At 55.9% G+C, this 22,614-nt stretch overlaps 2 protein-coding genes and 1 long non-coding RNA gene across 3 annotated transcripts in view; 2 read left to right on the top strand and 1 right to left on the bottom strand.

The window, feature by feature from the left end:
• Positions 1-2,815: 2,815 nt before the first annotated feature.
• Positions 2,816-22,614, bottom strand: part of LOC140000349 (protein YIF1B-like) — a 57,885-nt gene continuing 38,086 nt past the window's right edge. Inside the window, exon 3 of the mRNA XM_072030214.1 lies at positions 2,816-4,370. Within this exon, the coding sequence (XP_071886315.1) occupies positions 4,284-4,370 (87 nt within the window). The 3' untranslated portion in view covers positions 2,816-4,283. The remainder of the gene's footprint in view (positions 4,371-22,614) is intronic.
• On the top strand, positions 12,407-16,737 carry LOC140000166 (maestro heat-like repeat-containing protein family member 7). Its single transcript, XM_072029945.1, has 5 exons — positions 12,407-12,532; positions 12,807-12,944; positions 13,123-13,299; positions 13,656-13,952; positions 16,732-16,737. Exons 1-5 carry the CDS (start codon positions 12,407-12,409, stop codon positions 16,735-16,737), a joined length of 744 nt encoding a protein of 247 aa, XP_071886046.1.
• LOC140000382 (uncharacterized) lies at positions 18,254-19,059 on the top strand. The gene is made up of 2 exons (XR_011805527.1): positions 18,254-18,408; positions 18,509-19,059. It is a non-coding gene; the product is annotated as an uncharacterized lncRNA (long non-coding RNA).

The following is a 22,614-nucleotide window of genomic DNA, read 5'->3' as shown; positions in this document are numbered from 1 at the left end:
TTCCGAAGCAAATCAAGTCATCAGTTTCCACAAGGCATTCTTGAGGTCCTTGTTCCTCATGCTGTAGATGAAGGGGTTCACTGCTGGAGCCACCACCGAGAATAGAGCGGCCACCAACAGGTCCCGGGAGGGAGAGGAGATGGAGGGGGGCTTCAGGTAGGCAAACATGCCAGTGCTGACAGTCAGAGAGACCACAACCAGATGAGGGAGGCACGTGGAAAAGGCTTTGTGCTGGTCCTTCTCAGAGGGAATCCTCAGCACAGCCCTGAAAATCCGTATATAGGACAACATAATGAAAACAAAACAAGCAAAGATTAAAGAAAGAGTAAATAAGAGTACAGCAACTTCCCTGAGGTAGGCATCTGAGCAGGAGAGCTTGAGGATCTGGGGGATCTCACAGAAGAACTGGGCCACTGCGTTTCCAAGGCAGAGGGACAGGGAAAATGTATTGGCTGTGTGCAGGACAGCACTGAGAAAGCCACTGCCCCAGGCAGCTGCTGCCATCTGGGCACAAGCTCTGCTGCCCAGGAGGCTCCCGTAGTGCAGGGGCTTGCAGATGGCAACGTAGCGGTCGTAGGCCATGACGGTGAGGAGGGAATACTCTGCTCCAACCAAGAAGACAAAAAAGAAGACCTGTGCAGCACACCCGTGGTAAGAGATGGCCCTGGTGTCCCAGAGGGCATTGGCCATGCCTTTGGGCAGAGTGGTGGAGATGCAGCCCAGGTCGAGAAGGGCGAGGTTGAGGAGGAAGAAGTACATGGGGGTGTGGAGGCGGTGGTCGCAGGCTACGGCGGTGAAAATCAGGCCGTTGCCCAGGAGGGCAGCCAGGGAGATGCCCAGGAAGAGCACGAAGTGCAGGAGCCGCAGCTCGCGCGTGTCTGCGAATGCCAGCAGGAGGAACTCGCTCACAGAGCTGCTGTTGGGCATTTGCTGACTTTGGACACAGGTATCTTTGAAGAGGAGAAAAAAAAAAATAGAACAGACTTCAATGAGGAAAACCTATTTCATCTCCTGGAAAGCCCGCAGCTTTCTGCAGCTCTCTTGCTTGAGCTCTGGGTGGTGCTGGCTGCGTGTGACACTGGGAGCAGGGGCTGCTGTGGGCTCCAGAGGAGTCCTTCCTGCTGTGCAGCAGGAGGGAAGCAGGACCATGGGGGAAACTCAAGTGCAGTCCACTTGTCAGATCAATGAGCCATGCAGTCTTTTTGCAAACAACTCATCCGACCACACTGTAGAGCAAGAGAGATTTTATTTGCTGTATTTTCTTATAATTCCCCCTGTAATGCTTAGGACACCGATCATACTCGTGTTACGCTGAGAAAAAAACGGAGACAGCTGAGAGCAGAGAAGCCCCAGTCCGAGTGAGGCTGGACAGAATCCTTACCTTGGCCCTGGGGGCCTGAGCAGGATCTCAGCTCTTCCCCCCTAGCCAGGGCTGCCGAGGCCTCACTCCAGCTGCCCACAGACAGACATCCAGCAGCACGGACATGGCCTTAGCAAGGAGGTGTCTTCTCCTTGGGACGCCTGGATGCCACAAGGATGCCACGAGAGAGCTGCATCCTGCTGGAGAGCAGCCTGAAGCCCAGGAAAACACCCCACAGACAGGTGAATATCCACACGCTGGGGTATTCCAGTATCCCAGGCACACAACATGCTGTACCTAGAGGATTCTTGGCCACTCTGTTCCTGCTGATCTTGGCCAAACTCTTCTTTCCCCCGCCTGTGCTCACAGACCCCATCCCATGCGGCTGTGCTCAGCGCTGCCCTGCAGCACCCTGCCACCACCAGGGCCCTGCCAAGGGGCACCTCCATGCAGCAGGAGCTATGGGGCAGCTGACAGAGAGCCCTGCATCACCAGCAGGGTGTTCGAGGCTTCTAGGGTGTCAGGGGCACCTGGCTTAGGCCACTCCAAGGGGCTTCTGCCAGACTTCCTCACCTCGCAGTGCAATCCAGCAGGACTCTCACAGCCTACTGCATTGCCCACCGCCCTCCCAGAAACAAGACCCAGCACGAGACCCTTCCAGGAGCTGCAGCTGCATGGCCCTGCAGCCAGAGACTTACCTTGTCAAGGGCTGTGCAGGTTTCTCCTGCAGGCAGCTCTCAGCACCCTCCCACTCCCAACTGCCTCCAACCCCTCTCTCCTCTCCTCTCCTCTCCTCTCCCCATGGGGGTCAGAGCCCCCAGCCCTTCTGCGCTGTGCAGAGGAGCTGCTCCTGGGCAGAGGTGTCTCTCTGCACCAGGGCCCTCTTGCCAGGAGCTCTCCCTGTCCCAGGAGCCCAGCCCAGATCAGCAGCAGAGGCATTGGAATCAGCCCTCTGGGGGCTTTGGCGATGAGCCCATGAACCTCAGGCACTGAGAGTGAGTTGAAGAAATCTCTCAAGAAATCCAAGGCAGATGCAAGTTTCCTGCAGTGTCCCCCTGAGGGGGGACTCTGCTGGCACTGACACAGCCTCCCTTGGAGCTCATTAGAGCAGAACACTGGAGGCAGTGAGGACAGGTAGACAAATGTGAAGGTGACACTGATGTATTGAAAAACAGGCTTTGACCCCAGGCTCCTGGGAAGGGAGATCCTTTCCCTTCACACAGGAGCTCAGGGCTCTTCCTGGGCAGTAGGAGATGGGGATGTCCATGGCCCAGTGCAGGAGAAGGGTACGACTCCTGCCTGGTTCATGGCTGGTGAGGAGGCAATGAGACCCTGGTGCTTTAACAAGAAGCTGCCTCCTCATAGGCCTCGCTGTCGGAGACAAGAGCCCTAGCCATTGACACACAGACCTCAGGCCTGTTGGGACTTTCAGCCTTTCCAGTGTGCTTGCTCCTCTCCACACCAGGCTGTCCAAGAGATTCACAGACCTGCACCTCTTTCCCTGCTGGCTGTGTGGTGTCTCATCAGATCGGAGCCGAGCATGGTAACTTACATTTTCTTGGTGGCCATGCTCCTCATAAGGCAGCTCTGTAGGAAGTTGGCCTGGTTCCTGGTGAGCTCCTGGTGAGCTCGTATGGCATCCCTCGTGGTGCCCAGGCCCTCCTCCTCCTGGGCACTGCTCACTCAGCAGGGTCCCAGTCTGCCCTGATGTGTGGGGTTCCTCTTCCTCTGGTGCAGGATGAGGCTTTTCTTCTTGTAAATGTCAAGAGGTTTCTGTAGGCAAAATCCTGCAGTTTCTCAAGGTTCCCCTGGACAGATGCTCCATTCTGTCAGCCTTTCATGTCTGCAGGCAGACGTTTCAACCTTTGTGTGATTGTGCTATCTGTGACAAGTTAGCAGTATCAGGAGTTGCAGGAGAGTTTGGATAATAAAGGAGTAACCAGTTGAACGGAATTGCAGTACAGAGTCACAGAAGGCTAGCGGATGGAAAGCTGTCTGTTTCCACAAGTTATGATATCTCCCCTCCCCTCCCCTCCCCTTTCCTTCCTTAATAAACTGTCTCTATCTCAACCCACAGGATTCACTTTCTCATTTCTTTCCCCCATTCCAGAGAGGGAGGAGGGAGGGTGAGCAAAAAGCTGTGTGGTGCTTACCTGCTGGCCACGTTAAACCACAACACAGCCCCAGCAAAGGAGTCTGGCGCGTGATTCCTTGCGGCCCTGGGGCAATGGCAGTGACCCCATGAGCTGGGTCTGCCTCCCAGCCTGCCCAGCATGGCCCTGCAGAGTGTCCCTGTGCCCTGGGCACCACAGCCCCCTCACTCCGCAGAGCAGCACCGCCAGCTGGGGCTGGGGCTGGGGCTGGGGCTGGGAGGGCCCTTCCCTGAGTGTGTTCTAGGCCAGCTTCAGGCACATGGCTTCTGGATTTGAGCGTTATCTTTGCTGTGCACAAGGAGCTGAGAGACCTCCAACAGGCACGGGCCTTGAAGATTGCCTGCAAGGTCCCTCCTGGCCTAGCACCTGACTGGACTGGTACAGAACTGGCTCCCATGCATCAGAGAGGCTGGGAGTTGAGCAGCAGTGCCTTGGGCTGGAAGAGTCACAACCAGATCACTGCCTGGGCAGGTCCAGGGCCAAAAAGAGAATGTTTTGTAGGTATGTTAATAAGGGGTCAGTCGTGCCTCAGAAATTTCTAATCTAGTTGGAAGCAAATGGCTGTTTAATGGCGTGTGAAGTGACTTCTTTCTGAAGTAGCTGACAGGTCATCGCTTGACTCCTGGCTGGGAGCAGTGCCATTAAGCTCATCTCTCTGAATGTACCTGAAAGGCAAGTGCAGGTTACCTGCTTTGCATGTAGTTCATGCAATTCACTCTTCCTAAGTACCTGGTAGGCCCCAAAGAGGAAGAGGTCTTGGATCGGGGTTGTCATGTCAGAGGTGTCAGCATTTGCCTGAAGTCATCCTTCAGGGCTGTTTTCAGTTTTCTGTACAGAGGGAGCCACTGCCAAGATGCCTGGGGGAAAATGAACCATGTATAAGGGCCTGGGAAAAAGTTACCTTGGATCCAAAGCAGCCATTTGGGGACCAAAATTTGTAGGCAGCACACTTCTATGGTGGTGCTGGGCACTTTGTGCAGGGTGCTCCATGCTGGCTTAGGAGCTGCTTCTTTCTCAGTAACAGAGTAGCCAGCAGAGGTGAGACAGATACCCTGAGATCATGAATGTCATGAGAATCCTGCTCCCAAACAGATGACCGATATGGGGAGGTTAGGAGAAGGCTGGCCAGGAGAGATGTGAGATCTGGGGGCGGGAAGAGGAGTTTGGGCAGCAGAAACTAATGATTTTGAAAGAAAGTATGTGTTTTGTAGGTGTTGTATCACAAAGTCGGTGGTGCTTCAGAAATTCCTAATCCATTCCTAAGGGAATATTTGTGAAGTGGATTGTGAGTTGAGCTCTTTCTGAAGTAGCCAACAGGTCATCCCTTGACTCTTGACTGGGATACGTGCCTTTAGGCTCACATCTGCCAGTGTCAGTGATAGACCAGAAGAAGGCACCTGCTATGCATACAGGTTGTGAGTTCCACTCTTCCTAAGTACTGGGTAGGCCCCATAAAGGAAGAGGTCTTGGATAGGGGTTATGTCAGAAGTGTCAGCTTTTGCCTAAAGTCATCCTTCAGGGCTGCTTTCAGTTTTCTACACAGAGGCAGCTACTGCCTTCAAGATGCCTGGGGGAAACTGAAGCATACATAAGGGCCTGGGAAGTTACCCTGGATCCATAGGAGCCATTCTGGAACCAAAACTTGTAGGCAGGATGTGCACTTTTGTGGTGGTGCAGAGCTGCTGGGCACATTGTGCAAGGTGCTCCTACAGACCCTTTGTGTCCTTCTCCATGCTGGCTTAGAAGCTGCTTCTTTCTCAGGAACAGAGTAGCCAGCAGAGGTAAGACAGATACTCTGTGTTCATGAAAGTCATCAGAAAGCTGCCTCTAAGAAGATGACTGCTACAGTGAATTCAAGATAAGCCTAGACAGGAGAGATGTGAGATTTTGGGGAGGGAAGAGGAGCTTGGACAGCAGAAGCTAATGGTTTTGAAGATGTAAGAATGATTGGGTAGTTTTCATCTCACTTTAAAGCTGACTTAAAGCAGTCACGTGAGGCCATTACCGTATTTTAGCCAGTAACCTGAATTCCATAAAACTAAAGGCTTCTCCACACACTGACAGGAATACTCTGCTCTAATATTTGACCGCAATATCCCTCGAAGCAAAAAGTCAGCCCATAGCCCCTTTCTCCTACCTTTACTGTCTTGTTCACCCTGATCCCTGCCCTTAACGCGATCATTAAAATGTTCTATTTAGCCCTTGCAGACCTAAAAAAAACCCTCAACCAAAGACCTTTCACATACCCTAAGCAGAACACATCCTAAGAAGAATACCCTACCCTCCCACTACACATTTGATTAATCTCTAACCTAGAAAGGGAAACCTTAATCCCATACACGAACACCTAACACTGAAAGCCCCTATTCCCGTACATTAACCTTCTCACTTTTAACCCTTTTCCTAACCTTTAGGTGCTTTGCCCTTTTGGGCAGGGCAGGGATCGTGAGGTTACTGGGCAGTCACATGGCATTCAAAGCTGAATGTGAGGGGCCATGGATCTCATCAGATTGTGGGCCACAAGGAGGAGACAGGGGAGAATGCTCTGATGAGCTCAGCTCTGCCTCAGGATCTCCTGCACCAGCAGGAGCAATGTGACTGTGGCAGTGACTGTAAGGTCACTTCTGTCCCTGCAGAAGATAGGGCAGCAGCAGGAACATGTCACAGAAAGGGACTGAGAGGTCACTTCTGTCTGTAGGTGGCAGGTCACCCTTGACTTAGAGCTGGGATCGGTACTTTTCGGCTGACATCTGCCAGTGGCCCTGGTAGGCCAGCAAAAGGCACCTGGCTGGCATGCTGACTGTGGGATCCCCTCTGCCTACATACCCAGGAGGACCCATGCAGAAAGAAGGCCCACATATGGGTTGTCCTGTCCCTTCTGCTTGAGTCCATGACTGGACAGCAGCAGGCCCATGGCTTGGAAGATGCTGGTGCGGTGACTTCTGTCTGGTTGGCTGACAGGCCGCAAGGAGCCTGATGGATTGGGATGCCTACTTTAGGAGGGGGTTCCACCCTGATGGAGCTTTCTTTTGTAGTAGAAAAGAGTAGGAGAGAAAAAACTGCCACAAAGTGCACTTTGGAATGTTGGTGCTGGCCACGAGGAGGAAGAACTGTCCCTCAGAGTGTTGTGCTGCGTTGCCAGAGGTCACCCAAAGAGCGTCTGTGATCAGAGCATGGCTTTGTGTGAGAAGGAGCAGCTGGGGAGGGTTGATGAGACACTGGTGAAATGATGGAAATGCTGGCATGAGAGCAAGGTGGTGAACAGAGACGGGTGTCTACAGTCCTCAAAGAAATAGGTGAAAGTCATCAAAGTCAACAAAGTGCTCTGCCGGGCACTGCCCAGCCCAGCCCGGCCCCTGCCCACCTCTCCCCACCACCCTGCCCTCTCTCCAGCCCAGCCCAGCCCAGCAGCCCAGGCTGGGCTGGCCCCAGGGCAATGCCCTCCACAGGCTGCTGCAGGGCTCTGGGCATGGCCACCCCAGCCCCAGCCCCTCACAAGGCACCGCAGCTGCTGGGACAAAGTGTGGTGGTTTTACTCAGGTGGGCAGCCGAGCTCCACCACAACCGCTCTCTCACTGCCCCTCTCCTCAAAGAGGAAGGGGGAGAAAATACAACACAGAGAACTCGAGGTTTGAGATGAGAAAGGTTTAATTAAATGGAAAGGGAATGGGGAGGAAAAAAAAAAAAAAGAAACAAAAGAAACAATCAGTCCGCGCGGGAGCACGGAGAGAGGGAAAAAAAAATTATTCTCTACTTCCCATCAACGAGCGGTGTTCAGCCACGTCCTGGGAAGCAGGGCCTGAGGGTCCGAGCCACGGCTGCGCTCGCGTCAGGCAGCACCCTGGGGTGTCACCAAGTGACGTCACAATGGGTGCCCACCCAGCCCAGGCGCGTGTCACAGTGGCACCCATTGTGACGTCACTTGGTGACACCCCAGGGCTCCGCCTTATAAGAGCGCAGCCGTGGCTCGGACCCTCAGTGTCGGTGCACGGCAGTGACGGACAGGGCAGGAGCACAGGGCCTTCGAGGAGTCCCCGAGCATAGCCCACGTCCCACAATGCCGCAACCGCCCGCCCGGAGGAGCCGCCGGTTTATCCTTGTGAGCTCTCCCACTCCAAAGGCTGCTTCTGAAGGGGATGAGGAGAGAGGCATGCCCCCCAGGCAGCCCAGGCTGGCCTGGCAGGAGACCTGGTCTTCTAGGGGCAGCAACCGGCCAGCAGAGGACAGCTTGCTGGCAGAGGACAGCACCCCAGTCGAGGCCTTTTTCCCGGAAGAGGACAGCAGCCTGGCAGAGGCCATTTTGCTGGCAGAGGCCATTGCTCAGGCAGCGGGCAGCAGCCAGGTAGAGGAGAGCCAGGACGACGTACAGTGGCTGGATCCCAGTGAGTCAGGGTCTTCGGGATGGGGTGGGGAGGGTTGGGGACACAGAGACCCCTGCCTGACTCCAGGACTCCTTCCCTGGGTAAAGCGGCGCTTGGGCTGACGGGGCCGAGCTTCCTCCGCAGCACCACAGAATGCCAGGACGCTTTGGGCTGGGGGGGACCTCGGCGATCACGATGCTTCCCCCCAGCCCAGGCTGCCCAAAGCCCACCCAGCCTGGCCGTGGGCAGTGCCAGGGAGGGGGCACCGCAGCCTGCGCCAAGGCCTCACTGCCCTGGGCGTGAAGGAGAGAAATCCCTGCCTGTCCGAAAGAAACCTGCCCTCTTTGAGGTTAAGGCCGTCACCCCTTGTCCTGTCGCTGCAGTCCATGATGAAGATCCCCCCCCAGCTTTCCTGGAGGCCCCTTTGGGCACGGGGAGGCCGCAGCGAGGTCCCCCCGCAGCCTTCTCCAGGCTCCACAAGCCCAGCTCCCTCAGCCTCTCTTCCCAGCGGAGCTGCTGCAGCCTCTGGGCATCCCCGCGGCCTCCCCACGGCCTTCTGGGGCTGGGGCCCTTCCTCTCCTCACCCCTGCATTCAGCCCCTCTCTGCAGCACTCTTTGCTTTCCTCCTTTCCAGGTAAGGCATGGAAACTGTGCAGAGACAAGGCCGTGGAATTCATCAGGGCGTATGTCAGAGGCACAGAAAAGGTAATGGCAGCCGCTTGCATCACAGCTGTGCTCCTGGCGCTGCCCTCCAGGGGTCCCACACAGCCCCAGACCCCTCAAGGCTTTGGTCCTGCTGGCCATGGGTGTCCCCCTAATGCTCTGTTGGTGTCTTTGTGGCTGCCAGGACGACGAGGAGCAGAAGATGCTGTTCCTCAGCAAAATCTGCGATCTGTGCACATGTGTCACAGAGAGGGGTGTGCCAATGAACTTGCATGACTTCTGCTGCCAAACTAACCTGGTGGAGAACATCATGGTGAGAGGATGCGCAGCGGGCTGGGGAAGGGGCAAGGCCCCCCGGCACCAGCCCCCTGGGAGGCGAGGGCTGTGGCAGCGCTGGCTCTGCTGCTGCTGGGTGCCGGCGGCTCCAAGGTCTCATCCTGCTTGTGCTCTGCAGGCGCTGCTGGAAAAGGAGCCCATGGACAGCTTGCGCACAGCATTCCGGCAGAAGGCCATGGAGACTGTCGCCCTCCTCAGGTGCGTGCCCAGCCCCTGGTGGCAATGTCCTGGTGGCCCTGAAGCTGGCAGGGAGGCTGCCCGTCCCTCCCAGGGATGCCTGGCCAAGGGAGGTCCGTGTCCTCCTTCATAAGCCTCGAGGCACTGCGTCCAACAGGCTCCTCTCTCTCTCTCCTTCAGCAACACCGTACCAACAGCACTGTGTGGCAAAAGGGAGAGTCTCCTAAACATGTGCTTCAAGAGCGTCTTCTTTCTGCCTCCCGAGTCAGATGTGCCAGAGACAGGAGTGCTCTACGCCGAGGTATGTGCTGGGTGAGGTACCGGCACCCCCAGTCCTGCTGAGCTGCTGCCTTGCTTCCCCGTGCTGACACAACCAGAGACCAGTGCAGGGCCGGGGCCCAGATTTGCTTTCCCAGCCTCACCCTTCCCCCTTCCCCGACCTGATCTTGTGCTGCAGGAGGTCTGCACACAGCAGCTTTTTAGCCCCAAAGCCACCCCTGAACTCCCGAGGGGCTCAGAGCCAGCTCCTGGGGGTGAGGAGGGCCACAGAAATAATTCGATGCTCTTCTGTCCTCCCTGCAGACTATGAAAGCCATGGACACCATGCTGGAGGGCTTCGTACTCAACTGTCCCATCGCCAGTTTCAACATAGAGATGCAGAATATGTTGAAGGTTTGGCATTTCCAAAGAATTTCCAAAGAATCCTCTCAGGTCACATTTGCAGACCGCTGTCAACCCCCAGCAACTTCTCTCCTCACAGGCGCTGCTGGACTTTGCTGTCTCCAAAAACTCAGATGTGCGTGAGAGCGCTGTGAAGGTGATTGAGAGGCTGATTACTTTCTTCCGCTGGTATTTGGTGATCAAGGTAAGGCACAAGGAATTTTCCACCCTTTCCTGCATCCCAGAGCATCCTGCCATGCAAGGGTGCCTGCGAGGCAACCCTCAACGCACGTGAGTGCCTCAGCACTATGAATTGAGGGTCTTCATTCCTCCTTCACCCCTGCTCTTCCCTCCCCAGGCCCTGCTATCTCAGGGGCTGGCTCTGCCTCCACTAAGCCCTTTGTCTCTCCTCCCTTCCTCAAACAGATCTTAGGGATCTTTGAAAACTATGGCAACGATGAGCCCACAGATTTCAACCTGCGCATCCCCATCCTGGGCAAGCTGCTGGGCCACCTCTTGCTTTTCAGCAGTGGCGATGATTCCATGAGCCACTCAGCTTTGGGAAGTCTTCATCGCATGTACACAGTCGTCAGAGAAGGAAGAGGTAAGAAGGTGTGGTGGGCAATGTCCATCTGCACACAGACATCTGCTGGTTTGTCTGCCTGTTCTCCCTGAGTATTGTGAAGGATTGCTTTTGTGCTTGGTGGAGGCTGCCCACGGAATTCTGCCAGGTTCCCTGGCCTCCTCTGCTCCTCACAGCAGCTTCCCGCAGCATTCTGGCTATCGTTTTCCGCAGAAGCTAGACGCTCACCTGCCGTCCAGGAGCAGTTCTCTGCTGCTGTCCTTCCCAACCCTCCCCAGATCACCTACCACGCTGTTTTGTGGTGTCCCCCAGTCTAAGCCATCGATCGATGAGCACTTCCCAAACGGCATCTTCCCCGAGGAGTGAACAGCAGAGCCAGCCGTGCATCACCAGGGATGGTGACGCCCTCCAGAATGCTCCCTGACTGTTTGCTCCCTGCCGTCTTAAAGGCAGGTGTCAGGGGGCTTCCTGCACATCCTGACCCCGAGCAGAAGGGGGTCTGTGACACGCTGCTACCCCCACGGCACCCAACGCCATTGCTTCTCCTCCTTCTGCATCATCCCTGAGGTCCCTCTTGCTCCCAGCACTCCTCACCTTGTGCTTTACATCCCTGCCCACCACTCTCCTCGCCGTGGGTCTGAGCCTCCCTCCTCAGCCATTCCTAGTGAAAGTGCTTTTCACCATTTGGCAAGCTTGTTGGCAAAGATGCTCTTCCCTACTGACTCTTTGGTGTTGCCCCCTGTTTAGAAAGCTCACAGACAAACGGCATGAAAAATTATGCAGAGAGACACAAGAATTTGGAGGACACAGCATACCCGTTTCCTACAACATCAACTCCGTGTGAAATTGCCAAGGTAATGAGCTCTGGCCTTGCTGGGGATCTTGTCCGCAGCATCAGCAGGCATCTCGTGTGAGCAAAGGGGTCCAGAACCGGTGGGGCTGGCACGGCCTCACTCGCCCTGCTGAGAGGGTTCCTCTTGTCCCCAGGCTGGGGCTATGCGAAGGCTGCTCCCCTGTGTCCCGGCAGCAGCTCCAGCCCTCCTGGCCACCAGCAAGCCCTGGTTACCTGCAGGGCCAGCACTCTGGCCCCATATGCCCCATCCTCACCCCTTCCCCCGAGGGCCCTCTCTCCAGAGCCGCTCTTGCTGCTCAGCTAAGCAGCACCCTTGGGACACTCAGTGAGGCATGTCTTCGCTCCTCCTTCTTCCCACAGCGGTTTGGAGGACATCTCTTCCCTGCTGAGAGGCTGGACATCATCCTCACAGCCCTGGAAGCTTTACAAGACTCCAGCATCCATGACAAGCAGGGGGCCTGCAGCGTGCTGGACGCAGCCTTGGAGGACCCTGACTACTGGCTGACAGATGTAAGTGGCCTGTGGCCATGGCCCTGCCCTTGAGCTCTTCCAGGCGTGGTTCCTCTCTCCTTCCCTGCCTCCCTCCCTGCCTCCCTCGCACATCGGGGTCTCTTGGGCTCCAGAAGCCACCTGAAGCCAGCAGAGAGCAATGGAAGGGGCCAAAGTTTGAGTGGCAGCTGTGGCAATGGCTGCGGTCTGCTGGCAACACCATTCCCACTTTGTCCCCCAAGGTGCCAACGATCCTGGAGTGCATCAGGAGAAACCTGGGCAGCATCCACACGGCATCGGCGCGGCAGTGCCTGGACTCCCTGCTTCTCCAGATGACCAACATGATGCCCAGGGAAGAAGCCAAGAACTTGCTGCAGTTCTCTCCGCCACGTGACAGGTCCTGGCCTTAACATCCTTGAGGGCTTGTTCCGCGTCGGGAGATGCACCTGGAGACTCTCTGCTTGCCACACCAATGGCAAAGAGCAGGACATCCCCAAGGAGCACAGCCCTCCTTCCCACCAATGTGTTCCAGCCCTACTGGGCCAGCCAGGGCTGCAGCAGCCCAGCTGTCCAAGGCAGCCCAGAGTCCCCCTGCCCCCAGGGAACACCAGCTCAGCCCCCTCCTGCCTGCCCAGGCTGGGCCCTCAGTGCTCCCCAAGTCACAGGGGCTGCAGGACAGCCTGGGTCCTCTGGGGCTGGCCCAGTTTGTGGCCCTGCGGCTGAGGCAGCCTCACTGACAGAGTATTCTGGGCTTGCAGCACTGACCTGGCCATGTGGGAGGTGATCCTGGCCATGCCGAGGACCTTGGAGAGGGTTTTAAGCATCATGATGGAAGACTTGCCACTGCGCTACTGGTACACCGCAGTCACCAAAGACACCTGCATCCGTCGCTTGGCTGTGAGTTCCCAGATGAAACCTTGCTCCCAGCAGGGCTACGTGTGCCCCTTCAGGCACACAGGCACAGCCCTGTGCCCATCTACCCCCAAACTGCCAGCTCCCGCAGGACGTACGGACACATGGTCCCTGGGGCCAGCAAGCCCCCGTAGCTCCCCGCGCCTGGTGCCTCTTTGGTGCCAGCTGGCGCTGCCCCATCCCTGCCCAAAGGTGGGAGAAGAAGAGGCTGCAGGGAGCCCTGCAGGCCCTGCCAGGCTCTCACTGCTCTTTCTTGCAGATGCTGGCCCAGAATCACATTTCTGAGGAGGACTTTGGTAACCCAGTGCACCTCCAGAGCTACCTGAGGCACCTAATACCAATGATGCGCTTTTTGGTTCTGAAAGGGCTCTGCACCGTGTCAGAGAGCCCTGAGAAGGTGAGCGGGCCATCGTCAAGCAAAGCCATGTTGGCAGCCTGGGGCTTTGCTCTTCTGCCCTCCCGTCCCTCCCCGCTGCCAGGAAGCAAGGCAGGAGGCTGGTGCTCAGGAACCAGAGCCCTTTGCCCAGGGTGGTCTCTCACTGCCTCACGGAAGGGAAATGGTGTCTTTCCTACAGGCAAGGGAAATTCAGATCCTGCTGCCAGACATTGTGGAGGCCCTGCAGGACACCAACACAGACGTGGTGCTGAAGGCCCTGCCTGTGCTGAGAAACGTGATGGCTCATGTGGAGAGGTGGAAGGACAGTGGCCTGGCTCTGCAGCTGGCTGAGAAGCTCCTGCCACTCTTTGACCACGTAAGTGTGCTGCGGGAGCCCGAGCCCTCAGCTGGGCCCCCTGTAACGAGGGCTGCCCTTCAGCCCGGCCCTGTGGGCAGCACTCAGGCAGGGCCTTCCCAGTCTCCTCGTCAGCCCAGGCGCTGGGGAGCTCTGCTTGGGCATGGCTGGTGCGGCTGGTGGCGAAAGTGGGGTGGCTGGCGGGCAGCCTGCGATGGCAACCGATTGCGTTGCCCTTCACGGGCACCAGGCCTTGCAGCTGCCCCTGAGCAGCTCCTCTGGGAAGGATCCAGCACTGAAGCATCTCACAGTGCTGGGAGCTCCCTTCACATCGGCCACGCTAATGCTGAAATTCCTCCTGTCCTCCTCCCTGCCAGGCGTCCAGCCAGGTGCGGGAGCACTCCATCTGCCTCTTCCAAGCCGTGGTGGAGGCTGTGCTGTGGCAAAGGAAGAAGGAAATGAAGAGGACAGTTCACAGGAGCCTTCTCCCACTCTACATTCACATGAGAGACCAGAGTGAGAGCGTAGCAAAGGTACAGATCTCAGAGCTGAGCAGTTATGTGGGCAAGGGTGTGCTGATGCCACAGGGTTGCTCTGGGGGATCTCTGGCCGGCAGCATGAGCTGCCTCCGATGGTGGCTGTCCCGTGGCCTTGCCTTGGCCACTGAACCCAGTGCACGCTGCCCCCCACCACAGCCTCCCATAACGCGCTGGGAAAGGCTCGCAGCCCTGCCAAGAGGAGGGGACAGAGGGTCTCCTTCCCAAGGCTGTGCTGCTACCTCCCAACCTCTGCTGCTCCGCAGGCCTCTGGGGAAGCTCTCGCCGTGGCTGCAGAGTTTCTGCGACGCAAGGAGCTGAAGCGCTTGGCCCAGACAGAACAGACGTGGAGGATCGGGGAGTGCTTGGTAAGGACCCAACTTGGTTTGCCCCAGCTGGGCAAACGCGCCCGGCCAGAGCCCGCTGCCTGCAGCCGCATCCTCGCTCCCTTCCTGCCAGCACAGAGCCCCAGGGGGCTCTTCTGCAGGCCCCTCTGCCCTCCCTGCCCCCAGGATGATGGAGGAGACCCTGGAGAGGGTGTGCAAGCCCCGTGACCCTGCGTTCTCTCTCTCTCCAGCTGCAGCAGGACAGAGGCAGAGTAGAAGAATACCTGCAGCAGAGCCAGCCCTACCTGCAGGACACTCAGACCGACTTGCGACTTGAGGCCGTCAGATTCATTGGTGAGCCCAGCCCCTGGGTCCCTCTTGGGGCAGCCTTTGGCAGCCCCAGGCACTTCCCTGGCAGTGAGGCACAGCCCTGTTGCCCCCAGAGCCCCCCGACTGGGCCCTTGCTCCAGGGTGCAGGAGGGGGCACAGCCTGGCTGGCCAGGCCAGGGGCTGCGCTGCTGGGAGCGTGCTGGGGAGCGGGGCTCTGATGGGGTCTCTGTGTCTAGGTCTTGCTGCGCGCTACTGCGAGGACCAGAGCGAGGAGAAGCTGAATGAAATCCTCAGCGGTGAGTGAGGGCAGTGGGGGGTGTGCTAGGGCTGGGGGGACAGCGGCAGAGGCCCCCGTGCCTTGCCCTGCTCCAGGGAAATGCTTCGGGGCGGAGGAGCAATGCAGCCATAGGAACGAGGGAGAGGAGACGGGGTAGCCTGTGGTGTCAGGGAATGGCCTCCCAGCCTGGAGCTGGGCAGTGCCGCTGAAAGGGTTGAGTGTCCCTGAGGAAGAGTCAGGGGAAAGGGCAGTAAGGCTGACAGAAGGTGGGAGCCTGTTGTAGAGCACGCAACCAGGACGAAGAGGGAGATGAGACAGCCTACAAGCAGCTAGGAGCAGGGTCACGATTGCTAGCCCTTGCTCTCATGGGGAAGCACAATAGCGAGAGGAAAGAGTCCAGGAGATTCCTGGAGTGTGTGAATCCTCCCAAGGGATGGAGGCAGGTGGTGAGGGAACGAGCTTGTGAAGGTGCCCCACTTGACCTGTGGTGCGCAGGTGGGGAAGGACTGGTGGCTGCATTTGGGACATTGCTGAGCAGCAGCTTTCAAAGGATTCCTTTGTCCCTCCTGCTCCTCCTGGCCTGGGGAAGAGTCGAGTGGGGCTGGCATGGTCTGCAGGGGATGCCTGGGGATCTCTGCAAGGAGTGGGTTTTCATCTCTGCTCTTCTTTCTTTTGCAGTCCTCCAGCCTTCAGAGAACGACCCGGAACCCATGGTCCGTTCCCTGGCAGTTCAAACCACCCTGATCCTGACGTCAAGGCATACCGCAATGTCAGGACGGAGATTTCCACTGCCGTGTTGCCGCTAGCCCCGCAGCAGTCCTCAAAAGAGCAATATATATTTTAATAGAACTAGGTTGTTGTCTCGTTATTCCAGCAGCTCCTTCACAGTGACTCGGTGCCATGACGCTGAGCTAACTTGGAGGCCACCAAGGACCCTGAGAAGTTCCCTGTGTTCCCCTGAGAAGGCAACTTCCTTGTGAGGGGAACAGAGGGCCCTATTTGTTAGCCTGACCCTACCCGTAGGGAAGTCTGCTGCCTCCCTGGGGCTAGGGTCATGGACGTTGCCAGAAAGCTTCCCAACCTGGTTTTCCCCTCTGATTACTATCGTCTTTTGATAGTCCAGGCCGGCAGTGATACTACTGAAGATAGAAGCCTGAAGACTATCGAGCGGGACTTTAGGGGACTGGGACGGGTAGTGGATGGAGTGGGAGTTCAGGTGGTGTTTTTGTCCACCCCTACAGTGGCAGGGAGGGGTACAGAGAGGACTCACGACTCACTGGGATCCAGCAACTGCAACTCCTTCTTGCTGTCCTCTGTCAAACCTCTGTTCTCTACCACTAAGCTGTCCTCTGCTGGTCTCCTGTCCTCTGCCAGGCTGCTGTCCTCTACCGGGCTGCTGCCCTTTGACAGCAAGCTGTCCTCTGCTGGGCTTCTGTCCTCTGCCGGCAAAATGTCCTCTACCGGGGTGCTGTCCTCTGCCAGCAAGCTGTCCTCTGCTGGCCGGTTGCTGCCCTCAGAAGACCAGGTCTCCTGCCAGGCCAGCCTGGGCTGCCTGGGGGGCATGCCTCCCTCCTCATCAGATTCAGAAGGAGCCTCTGGAGTGGGAGAGTTCTCAAATAGAAAACGGAGGCTCCTTCGGGCAGGCGTGGGCTATGCTCGGGGACTCCTCGAAGGCCCAGTGCTCCTGCCCTGTCCGTCACTGCCGTGCACCGACGCTGAGGGTCCGAGCCACAGCTGCAGTCATATAAGGCGGACCCCTGGGGTGTCACCAAGGGAGGTCACCAAGGGTCCCATGTGACACGTGCCTGGGCTGGATGGGCCCCACCGGGCGCTGTAAGTTCGTGGGCGACACCAAGCTGGGCAAGGGGATCTGGACAGGCTGGATCAACGGGCCGCATCCAGCTGCGTGGCATTCAAGGCCAAATGCTGGGTTCCACACTTGGAATCATACAATATCCTGAGTTGGAAGGGGGCAGACCTGAAGGGATGAAAGACACGGTCTCCCGATGCCTCTTGAGCAGAAGGCCTTTATTGCCATTTTTCTCTGCTACATATACTTTCCCCGTAACCACATGCGCTGTCCACGCGCCCGAATCAGTCATACAATTCATTAGAGACCCTCAGCCACGCGCCTCAAGCCAGCCAGCAATTGACCACTGCGCAAAGCTCATCTTTAATGCTGTAGCCAAGTTAATTTATCTCCACCTTGTTCAAGTTTTTGTTACTAATGCCTAGTAAAAAAAGGGGCTTTAGGGCTTCGGGGCGACTACTTAAAGGATCAGGGGCACAGGTTGTGTTTGCCTCTGTCCTTCCGATAGGGGGGATCGATGCTGACTGTTGCAGGAAGCACGGCCGAAAGCACGACAGACACCAGTAGAGTCAGATCATGCTCCATTTTATTGCCCGAATAGCCTAACTTTTATAGAGAACTTAACAGGGGTGGACAGTGTTTCACACAAGGTTATTGGTCAAAAGCACTCAGACAAACAACTGCAAGAAAACAACCCCACTTGCAAGAAAACAACCCCCTTGTGATTAGCAGTCACATAGACCTTGTCCTTGAAGCCAGCTACTGGTAACAATATTTTTCTGAGTTCCTCAATTGGGCGATGTGGGAACACTGTCATGGGAACTTCTCATAGTTGCCCTGGTAGCTTGGTTTGCTCAGCTACAGCAAGCCATGGGATTTTTGCTGTTTCAAGAAATCCCTCAACAGCTGACAAGCAGACTCATCACATTAACACGTAGCTTCGGGACTGGCGCAACTGGTAGAACTTTGGGCTTGCTGATCATGGGAGGGTCTATGTGACACTGGCCTGCTACCACCAGATGAGATGCGCCTCCCTGTAGTGGTTTTACCTGGCAAGGTTTTGGTAGCACGGGGCCATAGGAGTGGCTTTTGTGAGAAGGATCTGGAAGCTGCCCCATGTTTGCTAAGGGCCCCTCTGCTGACCAGAGCTGAGCCAATAAGTCACAGAATCACAGAATCACAGAATTTCTAGGTTGGAAGAGACCTCAAGATCATCGAGTCCAACCTCTGACCTAACGCCAACAGTCCCCACTAAACCATATCCCTAAGCTCTACATCTAAACGTCTTTTAAAGACTTCCAGGGATGGTGACTCCACCACTTCCCTGGGCAGCCTGTTCCAGTGCCTAACAACCCTTTCGGTAAAGAAGTTCTTCCTAAGATCCAACCTAAAACTCCCCTGGCGCAACTTTAGCCCATTCCTCCTCATCCTGTCATCAGGCACGTGGGAGAACAGGCCAACCCCCACCTCACTACAGCCTCCTTTAAGGTATCTGTAGAGAGCGATAAGGTCGCCCCTGAGCCTCCTCTTCTCCAGGCTGAACAAGCCCAGCTCCCTCAGCCGCTCCTCGTAGGACTTGTTCTCCAGGCCCCTCACCAGCTTCGTCGCCCTTCTCTGGACCTGCTCAAGCACCTCCATGTCCTTCTTGTAGCGAGGGACCCAAAACTGAACACAGTACTCAAGGTGCGGCCTCACCAGAGCCGAGTACAGGGGGACGATCACCTCCCTAGCCCTGCTGGTCCCACGATTTGCGCCTCTGTGAAAGCATATTTAAGACAGGGAAAAAAAACGCTGCGCCACACAGCAGCTGGGAGAGTGAGAGGAGTGAGGAACGGCCTTGCAGGCGCCAAGGTCAGTGAAGAAGGAGGGGGAGAGGTGCTCCACGCGCCGGAGCAGAAGTCCCCTGCGGCCTGTGGTGAGGACCCTGGTGAAGCAGGTTGTCTCCCTGCAGCCTCATGGAGTACCACGGTGGAGCAGGGTTCCACGCTGCAGCGCGTGGAGGAGACCACGGTGGAGCAGGTGGCCCTGCACCGATGGAGGCTGCGGCCTGTGGAAGACCCCTGCCGGAGCAGATTCTGGGTCGGACCTGTAGCCCGTGGAGAGGAGCCCACGCAGGAGCAGGGGGTCTGGCAGGAGCTGCTGCCCATGGGGGACCCAGGTTGGAGCAGTCTGCTCCTGAGGGATGGACCCCGTGCTACGGACCCATATCTGGAGCAGTTCTGGAAGAGCTGCTGCCTGTGGGAAGCCCACGCCAGATCAGTTCATCAAGGACTGCATCCCGTGGGAGGGATCCCACAGCACAGGGGGCGAGAGTGACCGAGAAGGAGCGGCAGAGAAGAAGCACTATAGACTGACCATAACCCCCGTTCCTTCGTTCCCCTGCACTGCTCGGGGGGAGGAGGTGGAAGAGGGTAGACGGGGGAGAAGGTGCTTTTGGCTTCTCTCCTTTGTTTCTCACTTCTCTAGCTTGTTAGTAATAAGCAATAAATCTTACCATCTCCCTATGCTGAGTCTGTTTTGTCCGTCACGATAATTACTGTGCCATCTCCTCGTCCTTATCTCAACCCTTGAGCCCTTTTCATCGTATTTTCTCCCCGTTCCTCTTTGAGGAGGGGTGAAGCTCGGCTGCCCACCCAAGTAAAACCACCACACTCTCTCAGAGAGGGGTAAGGATTTTTGCTCAGGACTTGGCAGGGCTGATAGATAGGGCTTTAAACTAGAGTCGAAGGAGGAAGGGGATAAAACCAGACACACCGCTGATAAGCTGAGGGATGGTGCGCTAGAATCAGAGGGACGGTGTGCTAGTGAGGTCCTGCGGTCAGCTCCACAAGGCGCAGTGTGTAGGGAGGCGCATTTGAAGTGCTTCTACACAAACGCAGGCACTATGAGGAATCAAATGGATGAGCCAGAAGTCTTGGCCCTGTCCCACAGCTACGACATCATCGGCATAAGTGAAACCTGGTGGGATGAGTCCTGTGGCTGGTGTGTGGTGGAATTTTCTCCCAACAGAGGCAAACAGCACCTCTGTAGCCCTGCCATGTCACACGACCTCGCTTCCAGTGGCCACACACTTTATTTTTCTGACACGTATTCAACTTGCTGTCGACCAAAACCCCCAGATCCCTTTCTGCAAGGCTGCTCTCCAGCCTCTTCTGCTGGCCCTAAGTGGAACCCTGGGGAACCCCACTAGGGACTGGTCAACAGCCTGATGCAACCCCATTTCTGTAACCCCTTGAGCCCAACCCATCAGCCAACTTTTCACCCTAAACCGCATGTATTTATCTAGCCGTACAATGGACATTTTGTCCAGAAGGATACTGAGAGAAACAGTACTGAAAACTTGATGGAAATCCAAAACCTGGCATCCCTTGCTCAACTAGACGGGTGATGTTGTCATAAAAGGAAATTAAGTTTGTTAAACAGGACTTTCCCCTCATGAACCTGGGTGGGCTGTGATCAAGGACTGCATTGTCTTTCCGGTGTTCTTCAGTAATGCCCAGAAGAGTTTCTCCGTATTTTTACTAGGCTCTGAAGAGAGACTGGCGGGTCTGTAATTATTGGGCTCTTCTTTCTTGCCCTTCTTGAAACCTGTCACAATGATTGCCAGCCTACAGTCAACTTGGACCTCTCTGGGCTCCCAAGACCATTGAAAAATAATTGAGAGAGGTCTCACAAGGACATTAGTCGGCCCTCTGAGAACCCTGGAATGAATCCCCTCAGGCCCCGTAGACTCATATGCATCCAGTGTGGGTTTGGCTAGGAGGTTTTTGTTACCGCACTCATGGCCCCCCAACTCTGGGCCCCTTGGGTCCCAGAGCCCATCATTGCTCTTGAAGACAGAGGCAGAAGAGACATTAAATGGCTCTGCTTCGCCTATGTCTGTGTTTGTGAGGTGACCATCCTCAGCAAGTAACGGACCAATGTTTCCTCTAGCCCTCCTTTAGCAGTTCACATCTTCAATACACATATTAATGTATATATCTGCGTTGTTGCCCACACTACTAGCCAGCTTCACCCCTGAGCTTTGCCTGCACGAATTTTCTCCCAACAGAGGCAAACAGCACCTCTGTAGCCCTGCCATGTCACACGACCTCGCTTCCAGTGGCCACACGCTTTCTTTTTGCACTTAAGCTCTAGAAGAAGATCCCTGCTCAGCCAAGCTGGCCTCCTGCCCCGCCTGCTTGACTTCCAATATTTTGGAATCGCCTGCTCCTGTGCTCTTAGGAGGTCGTGCTTAAAAAGATGGACCCCGATACCTTCCAAAACAGCTTCTCAGGGGATCTTCCGAACTAGTTCCCTGAGCAGCCTGAACTCTGCCCTCCCCGTGTCCAGAGTTCACAGAATTGGAGGGGTTGGAAGGGACCTCAAGAGATCATCGGGTCCAACCCCCCTGCCAAAAGCAGGCGTACTGGCAGTTTTCCTCCAATCGCCAAAGATTTTTAAATGTGAAGTGTCAATAGAGAGCTATTTGTGTTTGTATGTTCTTTCTTTGAAGTCTCTGATGTCTGGGGGTTTCAGAACAACTGCTAACAACTAGTAACTGTTATGACTTCTGAATGGGACACTATGCAAGCCCCTGATATCTGGCCAGGCGGCCAGGAGATTAAGGAGAAGAAAGAAGCTGAAGGATGGCTAGAAGACAAAACTTGCAGGGAACGCTGTGTAAGCTTTTGACATGCTGCCAAGGAGTACAAAGGGGAAGGACAAGAAAAAAAACTGAGAGGAAGACTACGAGCCTTCAGCATGAAAGACCCCCAGAGACCCCCAGGGGGACCACCAGAGACTGATGCGCATGCTCCAGTAGGAGGGTTTGGATCCCGGAAGCTAATTATAATAACCCATTTTTTTTAGAAGTAGTAATGAATATGTATCAGCCTAGGAGCATAAAAATCAGCTGCTTGATGTAACTGGTGTGCGTCCTGGTGGAGCAGAGACTCCCGGCGCACCCAGCGCTGTTTGCTTACCTCTATTCCTTTAATAAATTGTAAACTTTGATTATAATCCTATTTTGAAGACTGAGCCATTTATAACACAAGCAACAGGTCTAGGATGGCACCTTTCCTTGTTGTCTCCCTCAGTAGCTGTACCAAGGAGTTGTCATCAAGGTGTGTGAGGAATCTCCTGGACCTGCTTGTATCAGCTGTGTGGTCTTCCCAGTTAACGTCTGGCAAGTTGAAGTCCCCCATCAGGACAAGGGCAGTTGAGCTAAGAGAGGTCTCTCTTAGTTGCTTAGCGAATAATTCATTGGTATCGCAAACACCCACTGCAACATCCAAGTGATTGCTTTCTCCCTTAATCCTTACCCAGAAGCTCTCGGCCACGTCCTTGTGCCAGCCCCTTGCCTCGCCTGCCCTGCCTATCCTTCCTGAAGAGCCCATACCCGTCCATCACAGCACACCAAGTCTCGCTTGTTCTGGGATGGAGCTGAAGCTTCCAGCTCCTCCTGCTTGTCCCTCATGCTGGGTGCATCGGTGCAGAAACATTCCAAATGTGCTCCAGTGTACCCAGCGTGGCATGGAGCAGGCCGAAGGATCTCGCTAGCGCACACTCCCTCCCATTTTGGTGTGCCACTTAGAAGATTCTGTCAGGACAGAACAATAATGGATGATGCTCAGAGGGCCTTACGGGGCAAGTGAGCTTTCCAGAAACACCTTTTACCCTGATCTCCTGGGAGGCAGCAGACTTCTCCATGGGTTGGGTCAGGCCGGCATATGCGGCCCTCTGTTCTGCTCAGAAGGGAGTCACTTATGACAGTAACCCTTCTCTTCTTCTTGATGGAGGTGGTCGTGATACTGGGGAAGGCTGACTTGCCCTAGAAAACCCCTCCAACCTGGATGGACCTTCATGCACATCATCGTTTGTGTGTCCATTACTTCCAGAGTCTGTTGTTTCAGGGCACCTGAAAGGAAGGTGAGGTAGGCAAGGAGGGGTTCGCCTGCTGCCCCGAGCAGATCTAAACTTCCATCCCTTCGTCACTGAGATGCACTCCTTCTGCCTGATGGCCAGAGGGTAGGGGATCCTCCATTTCCTCTGCTGTGTCTGCCTGACGCATCTGTC

This window comes from Anas platyrhynchos, chromosome 33 (assembly GCF_047663525.1).
Source record: "Anas platyrhynchos isolate ZD024472 breed Pekin duck chromosome 33, IASCAAS_PekinDuck_T2T, whole genome shotgun sequence".
Classification (NCBI taxonomy): Eukaryota; Metazoa; Chordata; class Aves; order Anseriformes; family Anatidae; genus Anas; species Anas platyrhynchos.
The sequence above is the reverse complement of the archived record's forward strand: the minus strand, read 5'-3'. Positions and strand labels throughout refer to the sequence as shown.